At 36.4% G+C, this 17,100-nt stretch overlaps 3 protein-coding genes across 3 annotated transcripts; 1 reads left to right on the forward strand and 2 right to left on the reverse strand.

Annotated features, from left to right (window-relative positions):
* Positions 1 to 6,340: 6,340 nt before the first annotated feature.
* On the reverse strand, positions 6,341 to 8,591 carry LOC147278609 (putative pectin methylesterase CGR2). The gene is made up of 6 exons (XM_086251257.1): positions 8,457 to 8,591; positions 8,333 to 8,372; positions 8,164 to 8,202; positions 7,557 to 7,931; positions 6,795 to 6,850; positions 6,341 to 6,493 (listed from the first exon to the last, which is right to left on the reverse strand). Exons 1-6 carry the CDS (start codon positions 8,589 to 8,591, stop codon positions 6,341 to 6,343), a joined length of 798 nt encoding a protein of 265 aa, XP_086107383.1.
* A 1,348-nt stretch (positions 8,592 to 9,939) lies between these two features.
* Positions 9,940 to 12,871, forward strand: LOC147278610 (Chaperone DnaJ-domain superfamily protein). The gene is made up of 7 exons (XM_086251381.1): positions 9,940 to 10,327; positions 10,430 to 10,471; positions 10,704 to 10,832; positions 11,270 to 11,505; positions 11,827 to 11,863; positions 12,303 to 12,360; positions 12,457 to 12,871. The coding sequence occupies exons 1-7, from the start codon at positions 10,187 to 10,189 to the stop codon at positions 12,534 to 12,536; spliced, it is 723 nt and encodes a 240-aa protein (XP_086107507.1). The 5' UTR covers positions 9,940 to 10,186; the 3' UTR covers positions 12,537 to 12,871.
* Positions 12,872 to 13,227: 356 nt separating this feature from the next.
* Positions 13,228 to 16,745, reverse strand: LOC147278611 (squalene monooxygenase SE1-like). The gene is made up of 8 exons (XM_086251963.1): positions 16,398 to 16,745; positions 15,532 to 15,643; positions 15,195 to 15,369; positions 14,865 to 15,033; positions 14,511 to 14,729; positions 14,124 to 14,399; positions 13,739 to 14,017; positions 13,228 to 13,652 (listed from the first exon to the last, which is right to left on the reverse strand). Exons 1-8 carry the CDS (start codon positions 16,635 to 16,637, stop codon positions 13,512 to 13,514), a joined length of 1,611 nt encoding a protein of 536 aa, XP_086108089.1. The 5' UTR covers positions 16,638 to 16,745; the 3' UTR covers positions 13,228 to 13,511.
* Between the last annotated feature and the right edge of the window lie 355 nt (positions 16,746 to 17,100).

Here is a 17,100-nt window from a genome sequence, read left to right on the forward strand (position 1 = left end):
GTCTTAAATTCAATTTCTGATTTCTCCAAATCATTAAAAAAAAAAAAAAGTCTTTAAAGAGTTACTTTTAATGAGGTTGATGATTTTATTTATCATTGGTGTTTCTATTTTCGGTCGAAAGAGTTGATGCATAAAGGCGCCATAATAGATGTTAATTAGTTGTAAGTTATTACTATCACCAATAATACTAGAGACATGCACTACCTTATATCTCAACTTATTGATCTCAACTGATGTGACAGATGACATGTCACTTTCTTACTTACTGTAAATAAATGAGGTCTAATATGGAATCATAAATGAATGAATGACAAACTAGCACATCAGTTGAGATTTATAAAATTAGAATATAAGATAGTGACTATAGCACTACTCTATTCATCCTAAGTAACTAACTAGTTATTACACATACAAAACCAATGCACATATAAGCCAAATTTGTTTTTGGTAAGTATATATAAGCCAATTTGATTTGTAGAGAAAAAAATAATAATAAGCTAGTGACGGAAAGGAGCTAGTTGGTGTTGTGTAGCTTCCACTCGTTTCACAATTGTTGTCGTCTTTATAACATAATCACACGCGTTATTAGAGTGAGGTACAGCTCAATTTGCAAGATTTGCTCTTGATTCTTTGACATTTAAGCTGCAATTAATTCCCACACATACATATGATTTGTCTTAGAAAAATAATCTAGAACTGGTGATTTAAATATTCAATTATTCATGCAAACGAAGCATTACATTAATTATTTTGGCAATGGTAACCATCATGATGAGCTGCCCTGAAAAATAAACTACATGAATTAATTAACGCGGTTTTGTAATATGCCAAAAGTCCCATTAATTTTCTGCTCAATATTAATTCTCTCTTTATTTCTACTCCATTGGGGGTCAAAGTCGTGCTCTCACTTCACACGTCAGAGATATGGAATTTTTCTTTTTTCTTTTTTTCAGTGCAGTTTTGGTCACTTGTTTTTTAGCTAGTTGGTGACAACCGTGACATTGTTTCGAACTTATTACCTTTTGGAAATGCCAGTTGATGAATCAATGTTATTCTTTCCCAAATTTTGATGCTTTTTTTGCTCCATAAACGAACCCAACACCACATTTTGCTGGTAAGTACTTTTGCCAATTTTAATAATTTGGGTCTATATCATTGCTCTTTCAGCAAGGCATTCCTTGGTAAGGTCCAAGATTATATATATATATATGGAAGACGTCACTCAGTTCAATTTCACTCAATTGGGTTAATAATGGGCAGAAGCATCAAAATAAGGAAAAAGCAATGGCCAAATGGATCACGCAAAAGGCCAGAATAAGAAGATTCATCTGGTTCTGCAACTCCTTTGAAGAGTCAAGAGACCAACATTTTTCTTCATTTTGGAAACTCTTTCTATGCTCGTAGTCCTTTGGGATTCCACCTCCTGATTGATGAACACTGGATAGCAGAGGCTAGTAGCTGATCACTGCATGGCCCCCTTCCAACATCACCTGAGCTTACAAACATATGCCACTTGTTCATCTTTCTTATTTTGTTCAAGAAAAAAGTACATATATTTACCTTTCTTATAGGTCAATGCGTTGATAGGTATATACTACGTACAAATCTCTTACTCATATTGTCTTCTGATCGAGATCGATTGTGGATCAGAATTCTTAAATAATTGGAACATTAAGTATTTTTTTTAGATAAAATCAAGTGAGGGGACGCGTACTGCATATTAATTATTATAACTCACAGTCTAATAAAATAATATTATATATGATCATATTGTACAAAATAAAAAATTAACTTATGATTAAGAAGGTCATAATATTATGAGATATAATTAAAACGGTATAAATAGCAATAATATGTGTTACGTCATGTGTTTACAAGAGCGTAGCGAGAGGAGAGAGTCTTCGATGGGGCGTGCCCCAGTGCGGCAGCTCTCACATGAGGTAGGATCCACAACCATATGGATCCTACCTCATGTGAGAGCTGCCGTACTGGGGCATGCCCCATACAAGATTTAGTCTAGCGAGAGAGAGATAGAGGATCTAATAATTGGGTATAGGGGCCGGCCGGCCTGGGGCACGTGGTTTACTGGTTTGTAGTACAAGATGATAGAGTTGATGTGGTTTAAGACCGTGAGGCCATGTGGAAACCACAATGAGGAGGTTCCCCAGCCATAGGCACATTATAGTACTCTGATTCGATCGTATGACTTTAAGGACTTGAAAAGACCCCAATACTAGTTTGAGTCTGTGACAGGCTGACAGCCAACATGGCGCCCACGTTAGGTTAATTAGGCCATACATGCCTCATGCAGCAGTCAGCAGTGACCCGTCGATCATAGTAGTGTTTATATGTTATACAAAATTATTTGACAGTGAAAACTTTATACTTACATGCACAATAGTAGAAAGGTGAATTTATCAATATATATCAAGAAATATGTATTTATGTGTCATATATTTTGTTCTTATGGTATAATTTTTCTTTGGTTAGATTACTTCCTCCAAGTTGGAAAAAATGACTGGTAACAGAAGTATGTAGTACTACTGTACTAGAATGTTTTCCTCGGTATATATATATATACATGATAAAAGATTTGAAGCTATATGTATACAAAGACTGACTTGATCGCTCTACATGACATAGCTCGAAGGAGTGATCAAGGATATATTCAAGACTAGCTATATTGAAAAGTATTCAAACAAAAAAAGAAAAAATAAATAAACTAGCTTTGATGTGAAAGCAGAACATACTGAGATGCATAGGGAGTTCGAAGTCAAAAAGTTAAATAGGAACTCCAATGAATGAGACGGCGATTTAAGGTGTAGCTTTTAAAGACAGTACCCAGAATCCAGATATAGTGAGTTATACCCAGGCCAATATTGCTCTTTTTATTATGTTGATCGAATTGTAGCTGCAAGCAAGCGAGAAATTATACCAAGTTTGTCTGTTAAGAGTTGTAAAAAGGACGATGTACATGCATATGCTTTTGACCTACGGGTACCAATTCTTAAATTTTGCAGATTTTGTAGTTGAAAATGTGGTGCATGAGGTACTACGCATGAGATGCAAGAACTATATGTATGAAATTCTATTGTACGGACGTGCATGCCAGCGTTATACCCCTATATATAGCCTTTCTACACAAGATCGGCCTTAAGATTATGGAGATTCAATTCGAGGCAAATCGATGGAGCCTTCGATCCTATTTGAGTTTAAAATAATATATAAGTAAATAAAAAGTTTATAAAAATTTTGAGATTCAGAGTGGTTGTCATCTTCGCCTACCTTCAAAACCGGCTTTCCATATACATATGCAGTACGTTGCAACGTATATATAAGACAAGATCGATCTAGGAACATTAATTAGTATTAATGTTGATTTATATATATTTATTCTGCCCTCTCCAACATTACATATATAGCTAGCTAGCACTCAAACATGCATTGAAGCTTTTTAAAGTCCCGTTAAAAATGCCTTGGCCAATGAGCAATAGGCATGGTTGTTGTCTAGCTATCATGTTTTTTGTCCGTTAAAATGTGATAAAAAATTCAAAAAAATTCATAAAAAATCCTAAAAAATTTCAGAAAATCAGAAACAATTCTAACGGCTAGTTTAACGATTTTTCTATAAATAGGTCATTCACATCTCTTATTTTCACTCACTCATCTATTTTTTGCATACTTAATTGTTGTAAAAATAATTTGTTTTTATGATTGGGTGAAAAAAGAGGTGCGAAGTGGTCGAATGTTGAAAACTACGCTTTATGCAAGACTTTGCTACAACACACGGAAGATGCAATCCTAGGCGTCAATGAAAGAGATACGGTATTTTGGCAAAAAAGTGTTTGATCAATTCATTATAAACCATCCCGATTCGATCTAGCTCCTCGAGTAATCGAACAGTTGGGAGTCTTCAAGCTCGTTTTAGAAAAATAGCGAGTGCTTGCACAAAATATTATGCAAACCAGGCTTTAAATGGAGGCAACAATTTTGCTTTTAATCATGTATGGGAGTTATTACAACATAATATTAGGTGAGGTGTGCTTAAATGGTGATTCTGGTCGTTGTGGTTGTTGTTGTTAGGCCAATGTTGTTTTCCTTATATATTATTTGCCTTAGTAATTAAATGCAGAGTATGCCGGCCGGTGCATGCGCCTTGTCTTATAAAGTCAATCTCTCACTCACGAGGGCAGACCTGTTCTCCTCTGTCCAGCCCTAAATGGAATAACTTATTTCTCTAAGCGTCTTAAGTCTTAACACATGCTCTCGCCGTACTTGGAGTTTGATATTCATCATCACATCATACTAAATACTGATGTGACAAACACACATATCCATGGTTTTGGTGAGACTCCTATCCTATAATAGGAGCACTACCATAGGGTGTAGTGTCCGCACCACAGACAAATTTCTATAATATGGAATTGACCGACGATCATTCAGACTCTGCATCACATATAGTGAAAATTAAAATATGTACAGCCTAGTAACCCTACTACAACCAAATGTACTCAAAAATCAAGTGGACATGGTTCGTACCACAGACAAATTCCTATAATAGGGGAGCCACTACTAAAACTTGCTAACTGAAAGAAATGCATGATAGGACTGAAATGGAACATGTCGACACTTAAGCCTAACTTGTGATGATGCAGTAGGTTCAATGTTTCCCACTGAATTGAAAGTCTGAAACTATATATAATTATATATACTTAGTCATTCTCTAAGGGAGGACGTCAGCAATTATTATTTTTTTTTTTTACGGATTTTCAAGGTTAAGTGCTCAATAGTATTATTTTTTTTTTCTTTTGAGTACTCGGTATTGGTTTATCAACTTTATATTATGTTTTAATTTTACAAGTCTCATTTTACACCCTAAAAAGATATAAGATTAATCGTCGAAGAAATATCCTAAAAAATCAGAAGAGGAATCGGTGTTAAAAAAATTAGACCACCAAGCGCTCAGTAACAAAAATTCGCAAAAAAAAAAATTTAGACCCGGCCGTACTGAGAAAAACTGTATATATACTATCTTATCCAGTTATCTTGACCACCAATAGCAGTACATCTAGCTTCCAAGATGATGAACCCCGTTCTTTTAACTCTGATATTTCTACAAACAACTATGATATATGCTGTTTGTTCCATCATATGCTTTCTATCTTTTGTTGTTTTGCTATGAGAGCATATATGATAACATCGACTTGCATGATTAGGTTAGGGATAGGATGGGGTTATCCTTATTCCCACCCCTTACGGGCCTTACCCCATTTCTAAAAGGAGAAATATGATGTTTACACAACCCTGAGCACAACATGTACAGTCCCATCACATGATCATAGTTATCGTATAAATGATGAAGATTCTAAAGGAAATAATCAGTGACATTATGTTTAATATATGTACTTATATACGTACTCAATGTTAGAAAGCTATGGTCAATTTAGCAATTAATGTTGGTGAACTTTGAATCAAAATTCAAGTGGCTCCTGGGTCTACATTGAATGACTTTCTCCCCCGTACGTGAAGATAGATAAGATTGATTGACTACTTCTACTTGCTCAATATCATAAACGAGTGAATGAGAAACTTATCTTATAAGTGTGACTCACGTGAACATGAAAAGGAGTAATCCCACATGAACCAAAAAAAAAAAAAATACTAAAATGTTGAATGGTTTGGGAACCCATTGTTTGTGGGATGATGGAGGACCTAGATACCCACTCGTGTGGGCTAGGCCCATTAATCTTTTTAATACAAATTCTTCAAATATTGGGCTCACCATTTCGAATAGGCCATTGCGTCCACAACTCACAACGTCACACGTGTCCAGTCTCGTCATTGCAATTTTTGAAGACAAGAGGCAAACAGGAAGGTAAAATAAAATTCTTTATCACAACCGTGTCTGTAGACTCTGCACTCATTGATTAATATCAAGCTAAGAAATGTATTACAAGAAGTCAGGTTTTTACTCTAACTAGCATCAATATCACAAAAGTGAAAGTGTGAAACATATATGAAAATAAATCTAGCTGGAAACAAATGACAATTAAGAAACTAAAGTGCAAACAAGAGTAAGTAAACCTCCCATCCAAAATTACAGCAATGAATTGGATAAAAAAAAAAACCTAACTTGGCTGACACATCTGAGCACTCATGAGTCATGACTCACCATACTAATTCATGCTTCACTCCCAAAAACAATTTCAAAGAAATTAAGAATAAACCAATAAAAGAATAAGGTTAGACAGATTATGGTATGCAATTATGGATTCCCCAAAAATTTAAATCACTTGTGCCAAGCAGCTTCAAGACACAGATTGACAGATTTGTGAAGATGTCAATTGAATGAATTGAGGTGGAAAATTTGGCATTTTGAGACATATGACATCTGTGTGGAAGCCAGATTAAACTTCTTGGTGGCAGCTTTCTTCTCCTCTAAGCTAAGCAGAACAAAATACTTAGCCCACCAGCTTCCGCTCCTCAATTTAGCCTTCCGAAGAAAACACTTCAGTTTGTCAATTATCCGGTGAATAAAAACAATGATTTGAACCCCAATAACAGTTTACTAATGGTTCTACTCTCTATGTATGTGTATGTGTGTGTGCACGCGCAAATGTCTGTCTCTCCCTCACCCAAACGAAAAGATCGAATACTTATACACATTACACTCACATGAGAAAGTCAAGAAAATTTAGAATTCCAACATAAAAGAACATTAAAAGTCATAACATAATATAATTAATATAACAAACCAAGATTAGTAGGATCCTATATAAGCAGCGGTTACTTACTGCCTTCCCAAATTTGGAGACCTCAGCAGCTTTAGCTCTCGGCTTACCAGGATAGCCTACATGGCAAATATCAAATATCTCACCAAGTCACAAAAAATATTGGTTTTGTTTTGCTAATTTATACAAATAAAAGAATACGTTCCCAACTAGAAAGAAGACAAAATCTTCTCAAAGAAGCAGAAATATATACATCTTCAAAATCGTAAGAGGCAAAACCAGGGGACTAGCTCTATGGCAGCCAAACAGGCACATGCACTTTCATCACCTTTCTATTTCTATATGAGATGTTCATTAAACCCTTTGAAAAATCATTATCCATCGAAAATTCTTAAAACACATCAACCTGGTTACTAATTGTAACAAGAGAAAACAGGGGTGACACATTTGCAAACCCAAACTCATGACCTATATATGTTGTAATTAATATGACAATTCCAGAAACATATGAAATTGGGTTTACATGGTTGTAGAACATCAATAATTCAGAGCATGTTGGCCAATGACCATTAATTTATTCACTGAGGGGCATAGAATTGCCCACAATGTGACTATAAGTAGGTAGCAAGAAGAATGGCAAGGAAAGAGGGAGCATGAAAAGTAGAAAATTAAGGAGCAAATACACTGAACATGGTTGAACAAAGAAAAAAGAGAGTGTCCAAAAAGTTAGTAACAAATAATAGATACAAATTAACATTAGATCTCACGTATGAAATACATAAATGCACTGAATTAACAAGTAGACATAGGACTATATGATCTTACCTGTAAAGGCCACAAGACCATCAATTGATACCCTTGCCAGATCTGGGAGGGTCCTGTTGAGGTATTTTTCAGACAAATAATCCAGCGCATCCGAAACAATTACAATAGAAAACGATTTTGGTCTGTATGGAAGTGGATACTTGATATCAACAACACGCACTATGTCTTTGCGAACAAGAGCTTTACAACTTGTATCAGCATCCTCTACATCGTAGGGTTCCACACCCCAGGCTTCAGTTTCTCCCTCCTTTAGCAAACTATAAACCACTGTACAAGTATCGGGGCCAACGTGCAAAACCTTATGCATCACGTCACCATATGCTTGCTTCAAAACTGGAAGTGCTCGTAAGACCTCATTCGTGCATGAGTAATCACCTGCAACCAAATTAAATCTCCATATGAGGAGGTGACATAATTAATGACAAGTTCATAGACCATTAAAAAACAAAAAGTAACAAAACTATGATTCCATGAACCAAATTGGGATTCTTAATGAAAAACTGGGATTTAATTTCACAAACAACTTCAACTTGCTAGGCTATATTAAAAAGAAAAGAACAACGACAACAACAACAACAAACATAGAGAGTATATATGCTAAATTTACCTTCGACCTTGCCAACAGCTTTAAGATTACCAAATCCACCTACGTTCGATCACAAATACATGACATGCACAACGTCAATTCAATACAAAGTAAGGCAAAACAAATCGATGATATAAAGAAAACCCAAAAAAGAAAAAAGAAAAAAAAAGTCAAAAGGGTACAAACCAACCTCTGCCGCTGTAAGAATAGGCAAGAAGAAGCAATGCTCCCTGAAAAGAAACCATTACCATTATTTCAATGAACCATGCATTAATTTTTGAACAAAAAGAAAAAAGAAATGAGTGTTCATTTACCACGGCAATAACGGCGACGTATAAGATCGGTGAAGACCTTGATTTAGAATAGGAAGAGGCTGAGAGTAAACCGCCTCCATTGTCCCCGAATCGCCGAGATGAGTTCGCATTCGAATTCACTGGCCTCCTCGACATGGCTTTTCGGATTTTGCAATTCTATATTATATTATTATTATGCTAATAGGGAACCAAGCAAAGCAAAGCAACCAAATCAATTAACGAATTATTTGATTAATTAATTCATTAATTACCAGAAGAAGAGCCGCTAAAGAACCCGCATTGGATCTGACCTGTCTGGTGCTGAGTGAGAGTTTAATTAATTAACTGATTCTCATATCCAACGGTCTGGTTTCATGAGGGAAATTAGTTTAGGCCCATTGGGCCCACCCGTAATATAAGCCTAAATAGAGATTTATCCCTTATTTGTCTTTCAAATTATGTTTATGTTCTGGTCTCGTGTAACAAATTAACATAGCATATGCATTTCATTAATTATTCACGTTAATGGTTGAGTAAAAATAAATCAATTATATATTTGAGTGCACGTAGCAGCACTCAAATACCGTAGTTTTTAAGCTAAATGAAAAACTAATTAACATCTTTTGGCCCTCAAGATTTATGTCTGTCAACCAATAATCAACGACTAGTGATTAGAGAATCACCCCTACCAATTAATTTCGATATATGCATTGAACCTTAATAATGTTCTAACTTTGATATTTGCTTTGGTCCCCATTTAGCCTGTTTTCTTCATTATTTAATTTGATTATGCCAGTTGACTTCTAGTTTGTAATTTGTATGACAATTATTCAATTTCAATTTCAGTGCATGCAGATTTTGATGGTGAGGAAAGATGCAAAGGGATATATGATGAGGATGAATAGCTCGACACAACGTACGGAATGGCAAATGCAGTGTGTATAATAAACTGGGTCTCTCAAGGTATATATTAAGAAACAATTGACCAAACTAATAAAAGAAATTAACAAATAATCAAGTCCACAGCAAATAAATAATAATCAATGTATGAATGCCATGTAAGTTGCCACATAAGGTGGTATGAAATTATGGTATAAAAATGTGGTATATCTAGCACTACTGTATATAATAAGATACAATTGACGAAAATACATAATTAAAACAAAGAATTAAGTCAGCAGCAAATACAAGTGCACTGCTGAACTAGCTGCTACTTCCTCCAGGACCTCCAAAACTTAGCAGAAAGTCCCAATCTCTCAACAAATTTAGCAGAACATAGGAATCGTTCAATCCGATCCCAACTCATACATAACATTTAGAACCTGTGAGAAACCGAAGATGGGTTTAGTGGTAACTGGTAACTGATTCACGAGGGAAATTAGTTTGGGCCCGTTGGCCCAGCCAGAAATAAGCCCAATCTACCACCAGCCCATAAAGATATGGGCTTTAAGACCAAGTCCCCTCCCTCTGTTCAGCTATCCATCATCATCAAGATTCGGGATCGAGTTCTCTGCTCAGATGCCCACAACTCCATTTTCATCGTGAAATTGAGAGAGAGAGAGAGAGAGAGAGAGAGAGTCGTATTCAAAAGGCGGTGAGACTTGAGAGTGAGGCTGTGGAAATATACAATACAAAAAAATCCAAAAACGATTTTTTTTTCTTCAGAAAATAGAGTAGAACCCTAACCATGCTTGCTGGGTTTCGTAAATTGTTGAATTCGATAATTGAAGTTTGAGAATTTTCGGGAAAAAATGAGCGCCGACGATGGTGATCGGAATAGGGATAAGCCATGGCCGTCAACTAAAAGACCCTATCAGCAGAAAGAGGAAGACATGAAGCTTTGGGGAATTCTCGTCTTTGGGTTCATTGGCGCCACCGCCACCACTCTCGCCGTAAGCTCAAAACCCTTTCTTTCCTGTTTTTTATGTGAATGTGAATCCAAAATGCAACGTTTATGGCAGATGGGAATTAAGAAATGTGTGGGAATTTGGCAGGTTACTCAGCTTCGTAGGACTGTTGATTGGTTCTATACTCAGGTAGATATCATTATGATAATTGTGTATATCAACCATTTTATAAGTACGAAGCATTTTGTTATTTGTGAACCATTTCTATGCTTGAAATGAAGTTTAAGAGACCGTAGTTAATGTAGCTAATGGTCCTTATTGATAAGTAATCTTTGTTTTTTCGTTTTCTTAAACGTTAGTATATGTGTTAGTTAGTTAGTACTTACTGGAGCTGATCATGTTTGTGATTGCATGAAAAAAGATGACCAGATCACGATCATCATGGAAAGAAGGAAGTGGGAGTTCATTCCGGTCATCTTTTCAGGAGGAAGCATGGAAAAAATATAATCGTCGTATGCAAGAGGAGTATGAAGAAGAAATGGAGAGAGTGGTGAGTTTTCAATCTATAATTTTTTTTTAGTTTTCTTCTGTGGCTTATGTTATTTTTCTGACCTAATTTTCTAATCTATACCGTTTTTCTAATTTTCTTCTTCGTCGGCAAAGCTTGATTGTAAAACTCTGCTTGGTTTATGTTGTTTTAACATTGGTAAGATTGAAATCTTTCACCATCGTTTTTAAAATACATTGCAGTTTTGCCTTTACTCAAAGTTTTTGATTGTATATTGCTAAAGATGCAGAAGAATCATCAAACAAGTCATCACATTGCATGCCTAAAACCTGCTCGGCTCAGAATTAATATTTTCAACTCCAGTATTAGAATAGTTCTTAGTGCTTGCCTTGAAATGTCAGGCTTTTTTTTACAATATAGGAAGAATTCCTACATTCACTCAAATGGGTTTTCTTATCATGATTTTTTGTCATCTGTAGGAACGTATAAGACGTATGCAAAGTGTGTTCAATAGAGAGAGGAACAAATACAAAAGGACCTACGAGAGCTGGAGGGAAAATGGTCAAGCCACGTATCATCAAGATTTCCAACGAGAGGATTGGTATTGGAAGACTGATACATCCTTCAAAGACCGGAGGAGTAACTACAGGGAAACTCCTAGAGAAAATGCCAGCTATTTACTATCACATCACTACTCAGTTTTAGGCCTTGACAGGTAAAGTTGGTGTTTACAGAAACCTAGTCACAATCCAAATTGGCAATATTATCGATGAATTTTCACTTTTGCATTCTGTTGTCTGGATCAGATTTAAATAGACATGCTGTCAGCTGAATTTTTAAGAAAACTTGTTGAACTTATTACTTATATTTGGAAGAAAGCAGTTAAATAGAACAACTGCTGCTGTGTGACTTTAATTTTGTGTAATTGATAATGTTCCAATCTCCTCTTAATCTGTTGGACATGCATTTTACACGATCACTTGTTGTCATCAACTAAAATAAACTTGACATTTTCACTTCTCTTCTTTTTCGACAGGTTTAGGAAGGCACCTTACACGGATGCTGAGATTAAGGTATTCCCTGCACTTTGGCATACTGTTAAGAGCTAATTCTTTTTGCTTCTGTGTTTTACCGTGTATTAATTTTATTGGTGGAACTGGTTGTTATGTTGTGTAGTTTAGAGTTTGTGGGTCATGCCCCATGTCATTTTATTTGCCGTAAAGATATATGATGGGATGCTATAACTAGTAAAATATTACAATTGTTTTTCTCTTAATATAAACTTTGAAAATAGAAGGGGTTGGTGTATGGTAAACATGGGATGGTTTATGAGAGTTATGGTTGTAATTCTGATATGCTGTGTTGGATTGAAGTTCAAGCAGCTGTTACTGGATTCTATATGTCAATAGAAGAGCTTCTAATAGTAACTGAGTTATTCCATTTGTGTTTTTCTTCCTCGTTTTTTATTTTATTCTCTTATGTTTAATAGTAATTATATTGTTGTTCTTGCAGACAGCATTTAGGACCAAGGCAAAGCAATTTCACCCAGATCAAAACCAAGATAATAAAGGTGGGGCATCATTAGCCATTACCCAATTCTTGTAAGCTTAATGCCATTGCTTTGCATTGGGGTTTTCTGAAGTTTATTGCTTCTGTTTTGTTGCAGAGGCTGCTGAAGCAAAGTTCAAAGAGGTAATGGTGTCCTATGAGACCATAAAGAAAGAGAGGGGAAACATGAATATGTGAATTGGCTGGTACAGCCTGGGACTTTTGAGAAGTGGAAGCACGCAGGGTGTCAACAGGGCACTGCCACCTTTTCTTTACGTTATAAGTTTACAGCAACAAAAAAAAAAAAAAAAAAATCTTAAGAGTAGATTAATTTTCGCCATTCAGGAAGAATTTGAGAGTTAGTTTGTAATGTTGTATTATATGGGAATAATTGATAATTTTTTGATACACACATAAAGTAAAGGCGGGTGATGTATTTGGAGAACATGCTACAATCCATGCGTAGGCTTTGTAATATATTGTTGAATTATTTTCCACAAAATATGTAATGTATATAATTCAATTTTGTTTCATGTGTCCCGACCCTTGGTTTTAATAACGAAGTAACGAAGGCATCAATCACTTTGGGGTTATAACTCATGGCATGTGTTCTTTTTCTGGGAATAACTCTTCCCCAAGCAAGTGGAGAATGGCATGTGTTTGAGCCTTTAATTCTCATTTCTTTGATGTCTAGACTGTCTAGTGTTGTTAAGTTATTTTGACTGTCCTAATTTGACCACACTTTTTTCTTTGGAAAATTATAGAAATCCCTAGTGTGATTTATCTAATCATCTTAAAACACAGAATCACATTTATATTTCCGTCGCCAGTCAATTCTGTTAAAATTTGCACTGGTAATTCTGTGGAACACCTTCTGTTGTAAACAGTTGCTAAACAATACTTAATATACATAAAACTAGTCCCCAGCCAATGTTTTTTTTTTTCTCTCAATCATATACACCTGAAACAATAAAGTTATCAGTGCGAAAGAATAAAACAAAGTTATCATTATCAACAAAGTGGAAAAAGGAAGTCCTAGGAAACAAAATCTATTTCCTAGAGAAAATCTTTCTGTTTTTTGCATTCACCTTCCCCCTCAACTTTGAACAAGGATCGGTGGATAACAGTGCAAATTGGATCCTCTCCCAACAGCACTCGATTTGCTCAATATCTTCAATTTATGATTTCTTCAATCTTTTTCGTCTGCTTCTCACTTGATAGGGGTGCTCTGTAATATGCCGGAACTGTTGCAGGAAAAAACATTTGTCTAACTCCTTCTGCCTTAATTATGGGGAAGATGATTCCTGAGGCACTCTGCAGTTAAGACACGTATATTTAGAAATCAGATAAAAGTGCCTCCCTATCCTATAAGGAATAATGGAAAAGCAGTTTATACTCACAGAAAGTAATCTGGCTCCAATCCAGGCGCGTTTAGGTGATGGAAATGGCAACAACAGTCGACCAACACCATATACTGCAACAGCAAAGAAATGGAGAACCAAACTCAATGGGCGGGGATTTAGTCCTGAGAGTAGAGAGACTGGTCCTGTCGAGAATACACCTCCGAGACTCAAATAATCAAAGCAAGCCTGGCGCATTTCCTTCCTGGCTTGATCAGGTGAAGCAGAAAAAACCTTGTAAAGAGCCCCTGCCAATGTATTTATGGTGGATGCCACTGGCTGCAAATTGGAAAATTATATAGACTGAGTTAGCACAGAACAAAGCACAAGCCTGCAGTACCCCAGTTGCAGCAGTTTTAAGACACCGGAATTTAATATAACTTACCTTGCGCAGAGTGTAAAAGGATTCGAGATAACTGGACAGTGTAGATGCATCATTTAGGTTGTTCAAAGGCCTGAGAAGATCCCTCAGGACAACAATATCAGACAATGCCACAGTCATTCCTCCCCCTGTTAGAGGGTGGCGCATGTTGAATGCATCCCCCATCAATAGGGCTCCAGGAGTAGGATAGGGAGCAGCTGGCATGCTTCTGTTTGGCATTGTCCTTATGTTACCCTTATCAACTGCAGCTATGAAGGCATCATAAATTTGAGGGGGAATCTGCAACAGCAGTGTCACTTGATCAGCCTGGGGGACCATTATTTTATACAAACATAAACGAAGTCCTCAATCTCATGGGTAAATAGAACTGTGGAGCATATATATGCTTACCTGAGGAGCCACCATAGTCTTCAAATACTTGGCCATTTCACCGTTTGAAATGGAAGGAACCTTTTGCCCAGGTACATCAACCAGACAGCGAACTTCCGTACCACTAATAGGATAGAATAAAATTGGGGAAGGGTCTGCTAATATAACATGCCCATAATTTGCATGTGGAAGATCACAATTCTCCAAAACTAAACCAACAAAACAAGAAGGTACATCCACCTGCAGAACACAAAATTAATAAATGAGATCTAAGATGCTACAAAACTTCCTTTAGTTCTGCTTTTAGTTACTCCGCAGACAAATATAAACGTTACAAAAATCTTACTATCCAACAAGATAGAGGAGAAACCTCACCTTAGGATCGCAAAGAGAGCGACGCAAGTTAGAGAAACAACCGTCACAAACAATAGTAAGAGGTGCATATGCTGTCATCTCTTGTCCAGTTTTTGTCTTGTATTGCACACCTTTAATTGTTACCTTTTCTTCGAGCAGAGAAGTAACTGTTCCTTGCTCCAATTGTACGCTAAAGGAGGAAAAAATAAACATAACTACTAGTGAATAGTAAGTCTTCAAAAAAGGAAAACAGTAGCATGCAAAACTCGTCATTGAGTCAACAACTGGAAACAAACGGTAGAAAAGAAACCAACATTTAATTTATATCAACCAAGGGAGAAAAAGACATACTTGGGAAGAGTTGCAGCCTTTTCACGCATCCTCTGTATGAAACGGCCATTGTGAAAGCTCCTCCCAGACACATCTGAGTGAAACTTCTCCAAGGGGTAAGAGAGTCGAGTATTTTTCCCGTCCTTGAAAAGAGCATAACCAAACACCCGCTGAGCGTCAATTTCTTCCACACAATCTGCAGTCAGATATAATTCAAAGCCCATTAACTAATGATTTCTGCTTTAATTGGAGGTGAGCAAAATTAACCATTTGATTAATTCCAACTAATTTTCTATCAAACAAAAACTTGGTGCATAACATATACATCCACATGGTTAAAAATTTCAAATCAGCCTACCTTCAAGTCCCAGCTCAATTAATTTGAGGTATCCCCCGGGTTGTAGTAGTTCACCAACAATTCGGTCGGGCTCTGTCAAGTCCCGTTCAATCACATGCACTCGACGTCCATCCTGCAGTTCGAAGTACTTTTAGCAATTTTAAAATGAAATATATTTCACTAAAATTTAACCAAGTAAAAGAAAACTAAGCCAAAATGTCCCTAAAGTGCAGGCCATTGTAATTACTGGCATTGGACAAAAACATAGGTACTATCTACCACATGTATTTCTGTGTCAACATTTATTCGGAATACTATGTCAACATTAGACTCTTCAAAATAAGGAATCTATTTTTGACCACTTCAAAAGAATGGTCATTATGGTCATACACCATTCTGTCATTTACAAGCCCCAGTGCTAGCTAGTAGACAATACAGGAGATAAGCAATTATTCAAAAGTAATTTTCGAAACAATAATCCAAACAAAAAAAATATAAAAGATTGCAAATTGATACTAAGAGTTCAAATGCCTTTCCTGAAATAGTTAAACTAAAAATTCTCCAATTAAGTATTGATGAATGATGTACAAGCTCTGCTAGTCTATGTAAAGCAAGGGAAATTATTAAGAAGGTTAACACTTAAATTAAAAAGGTTAGTAGAGAATAATTCTATATGAATATGCCTTTGTGAGAGCACGCGCGCTTGCACAAATATAATTAACCTTTTATAAAATCAAATAATGTTCAAATGAATTCAAGCGCGTGCTTCATCATACATAGCAATCAGAATTCCACATTAAATCAAAGCAAAAAAAACTAAAAACTAAAAACTCTGTTTGTTTACCGAGAAAATGAAAATCGGAGGTTTAAAGGAGAGATTTGATCACCTTGCCGAGAGTGTGAGCGAGAGCAGAACCGGCAACGCCGGCTCCGACGATGATGACGTCAACGTCGCCATCCGTGGATCTGCATTCTGCGTTCGACATCGTCACGCTCTTCACACACTCGCTTCTCTTCTTCTCCAGCAAAGCTCTGCGATTGTTGTTCCTCCTCACCAGAGTGTTGTACAGCACAACGAGGCCGAACACGGAGGCCAGGATCCATCCAAGCGCGTACTGATCCGCCATTTTTCTTCCCAATGCGAATCCCGAGCGACCTCGCAGAGAAAACGAAGGGGACGAAGGCGACGCGTCTCTCACTCTCTCTTTGGCTTTTTTTTTTTTTGGTTGAACTGCTCTCGCTATCGCTTCGCTGGCTATGATTTATAGTTGTTGTTCCAAGTTTCCAACGGTGCCACGAGACAAGTCTAGGACTTGTCCACGTTTTATAGTCCTCACAAGTCACACAATGACAACTATCCAGCCATACGGTACGGTGTATTAAATTCTAACTTACGCCATATGCGTGTTAGGCTTAAGCTGCGCATATAGAAATAGAATCCTCCTTTGTTTTTGTTTTTTGGCCAATTAGAATCCTCCGTTGTTGACTAGTAATTCGCTATTATTGTAAGTTCTTATTTATTACGTATGCAATTTATCAATTATCATCATGATATAAGGCTAGAAATAGAATAAAGTGAATTAGAGGTTA

This window comes from Dryas octopetala, chromosome 7 (assembly GCF_963921425.1).
Source record: "Dryas octopetala chromosome 7, drDryOcto1.1, whole genome shotgun sequence".
NCBI lineage: Eukaryota > Viridiplantae > Streptophyta > Magnoliopsida > Rosales > Rosaceae > Dryas > Dryas octopetala.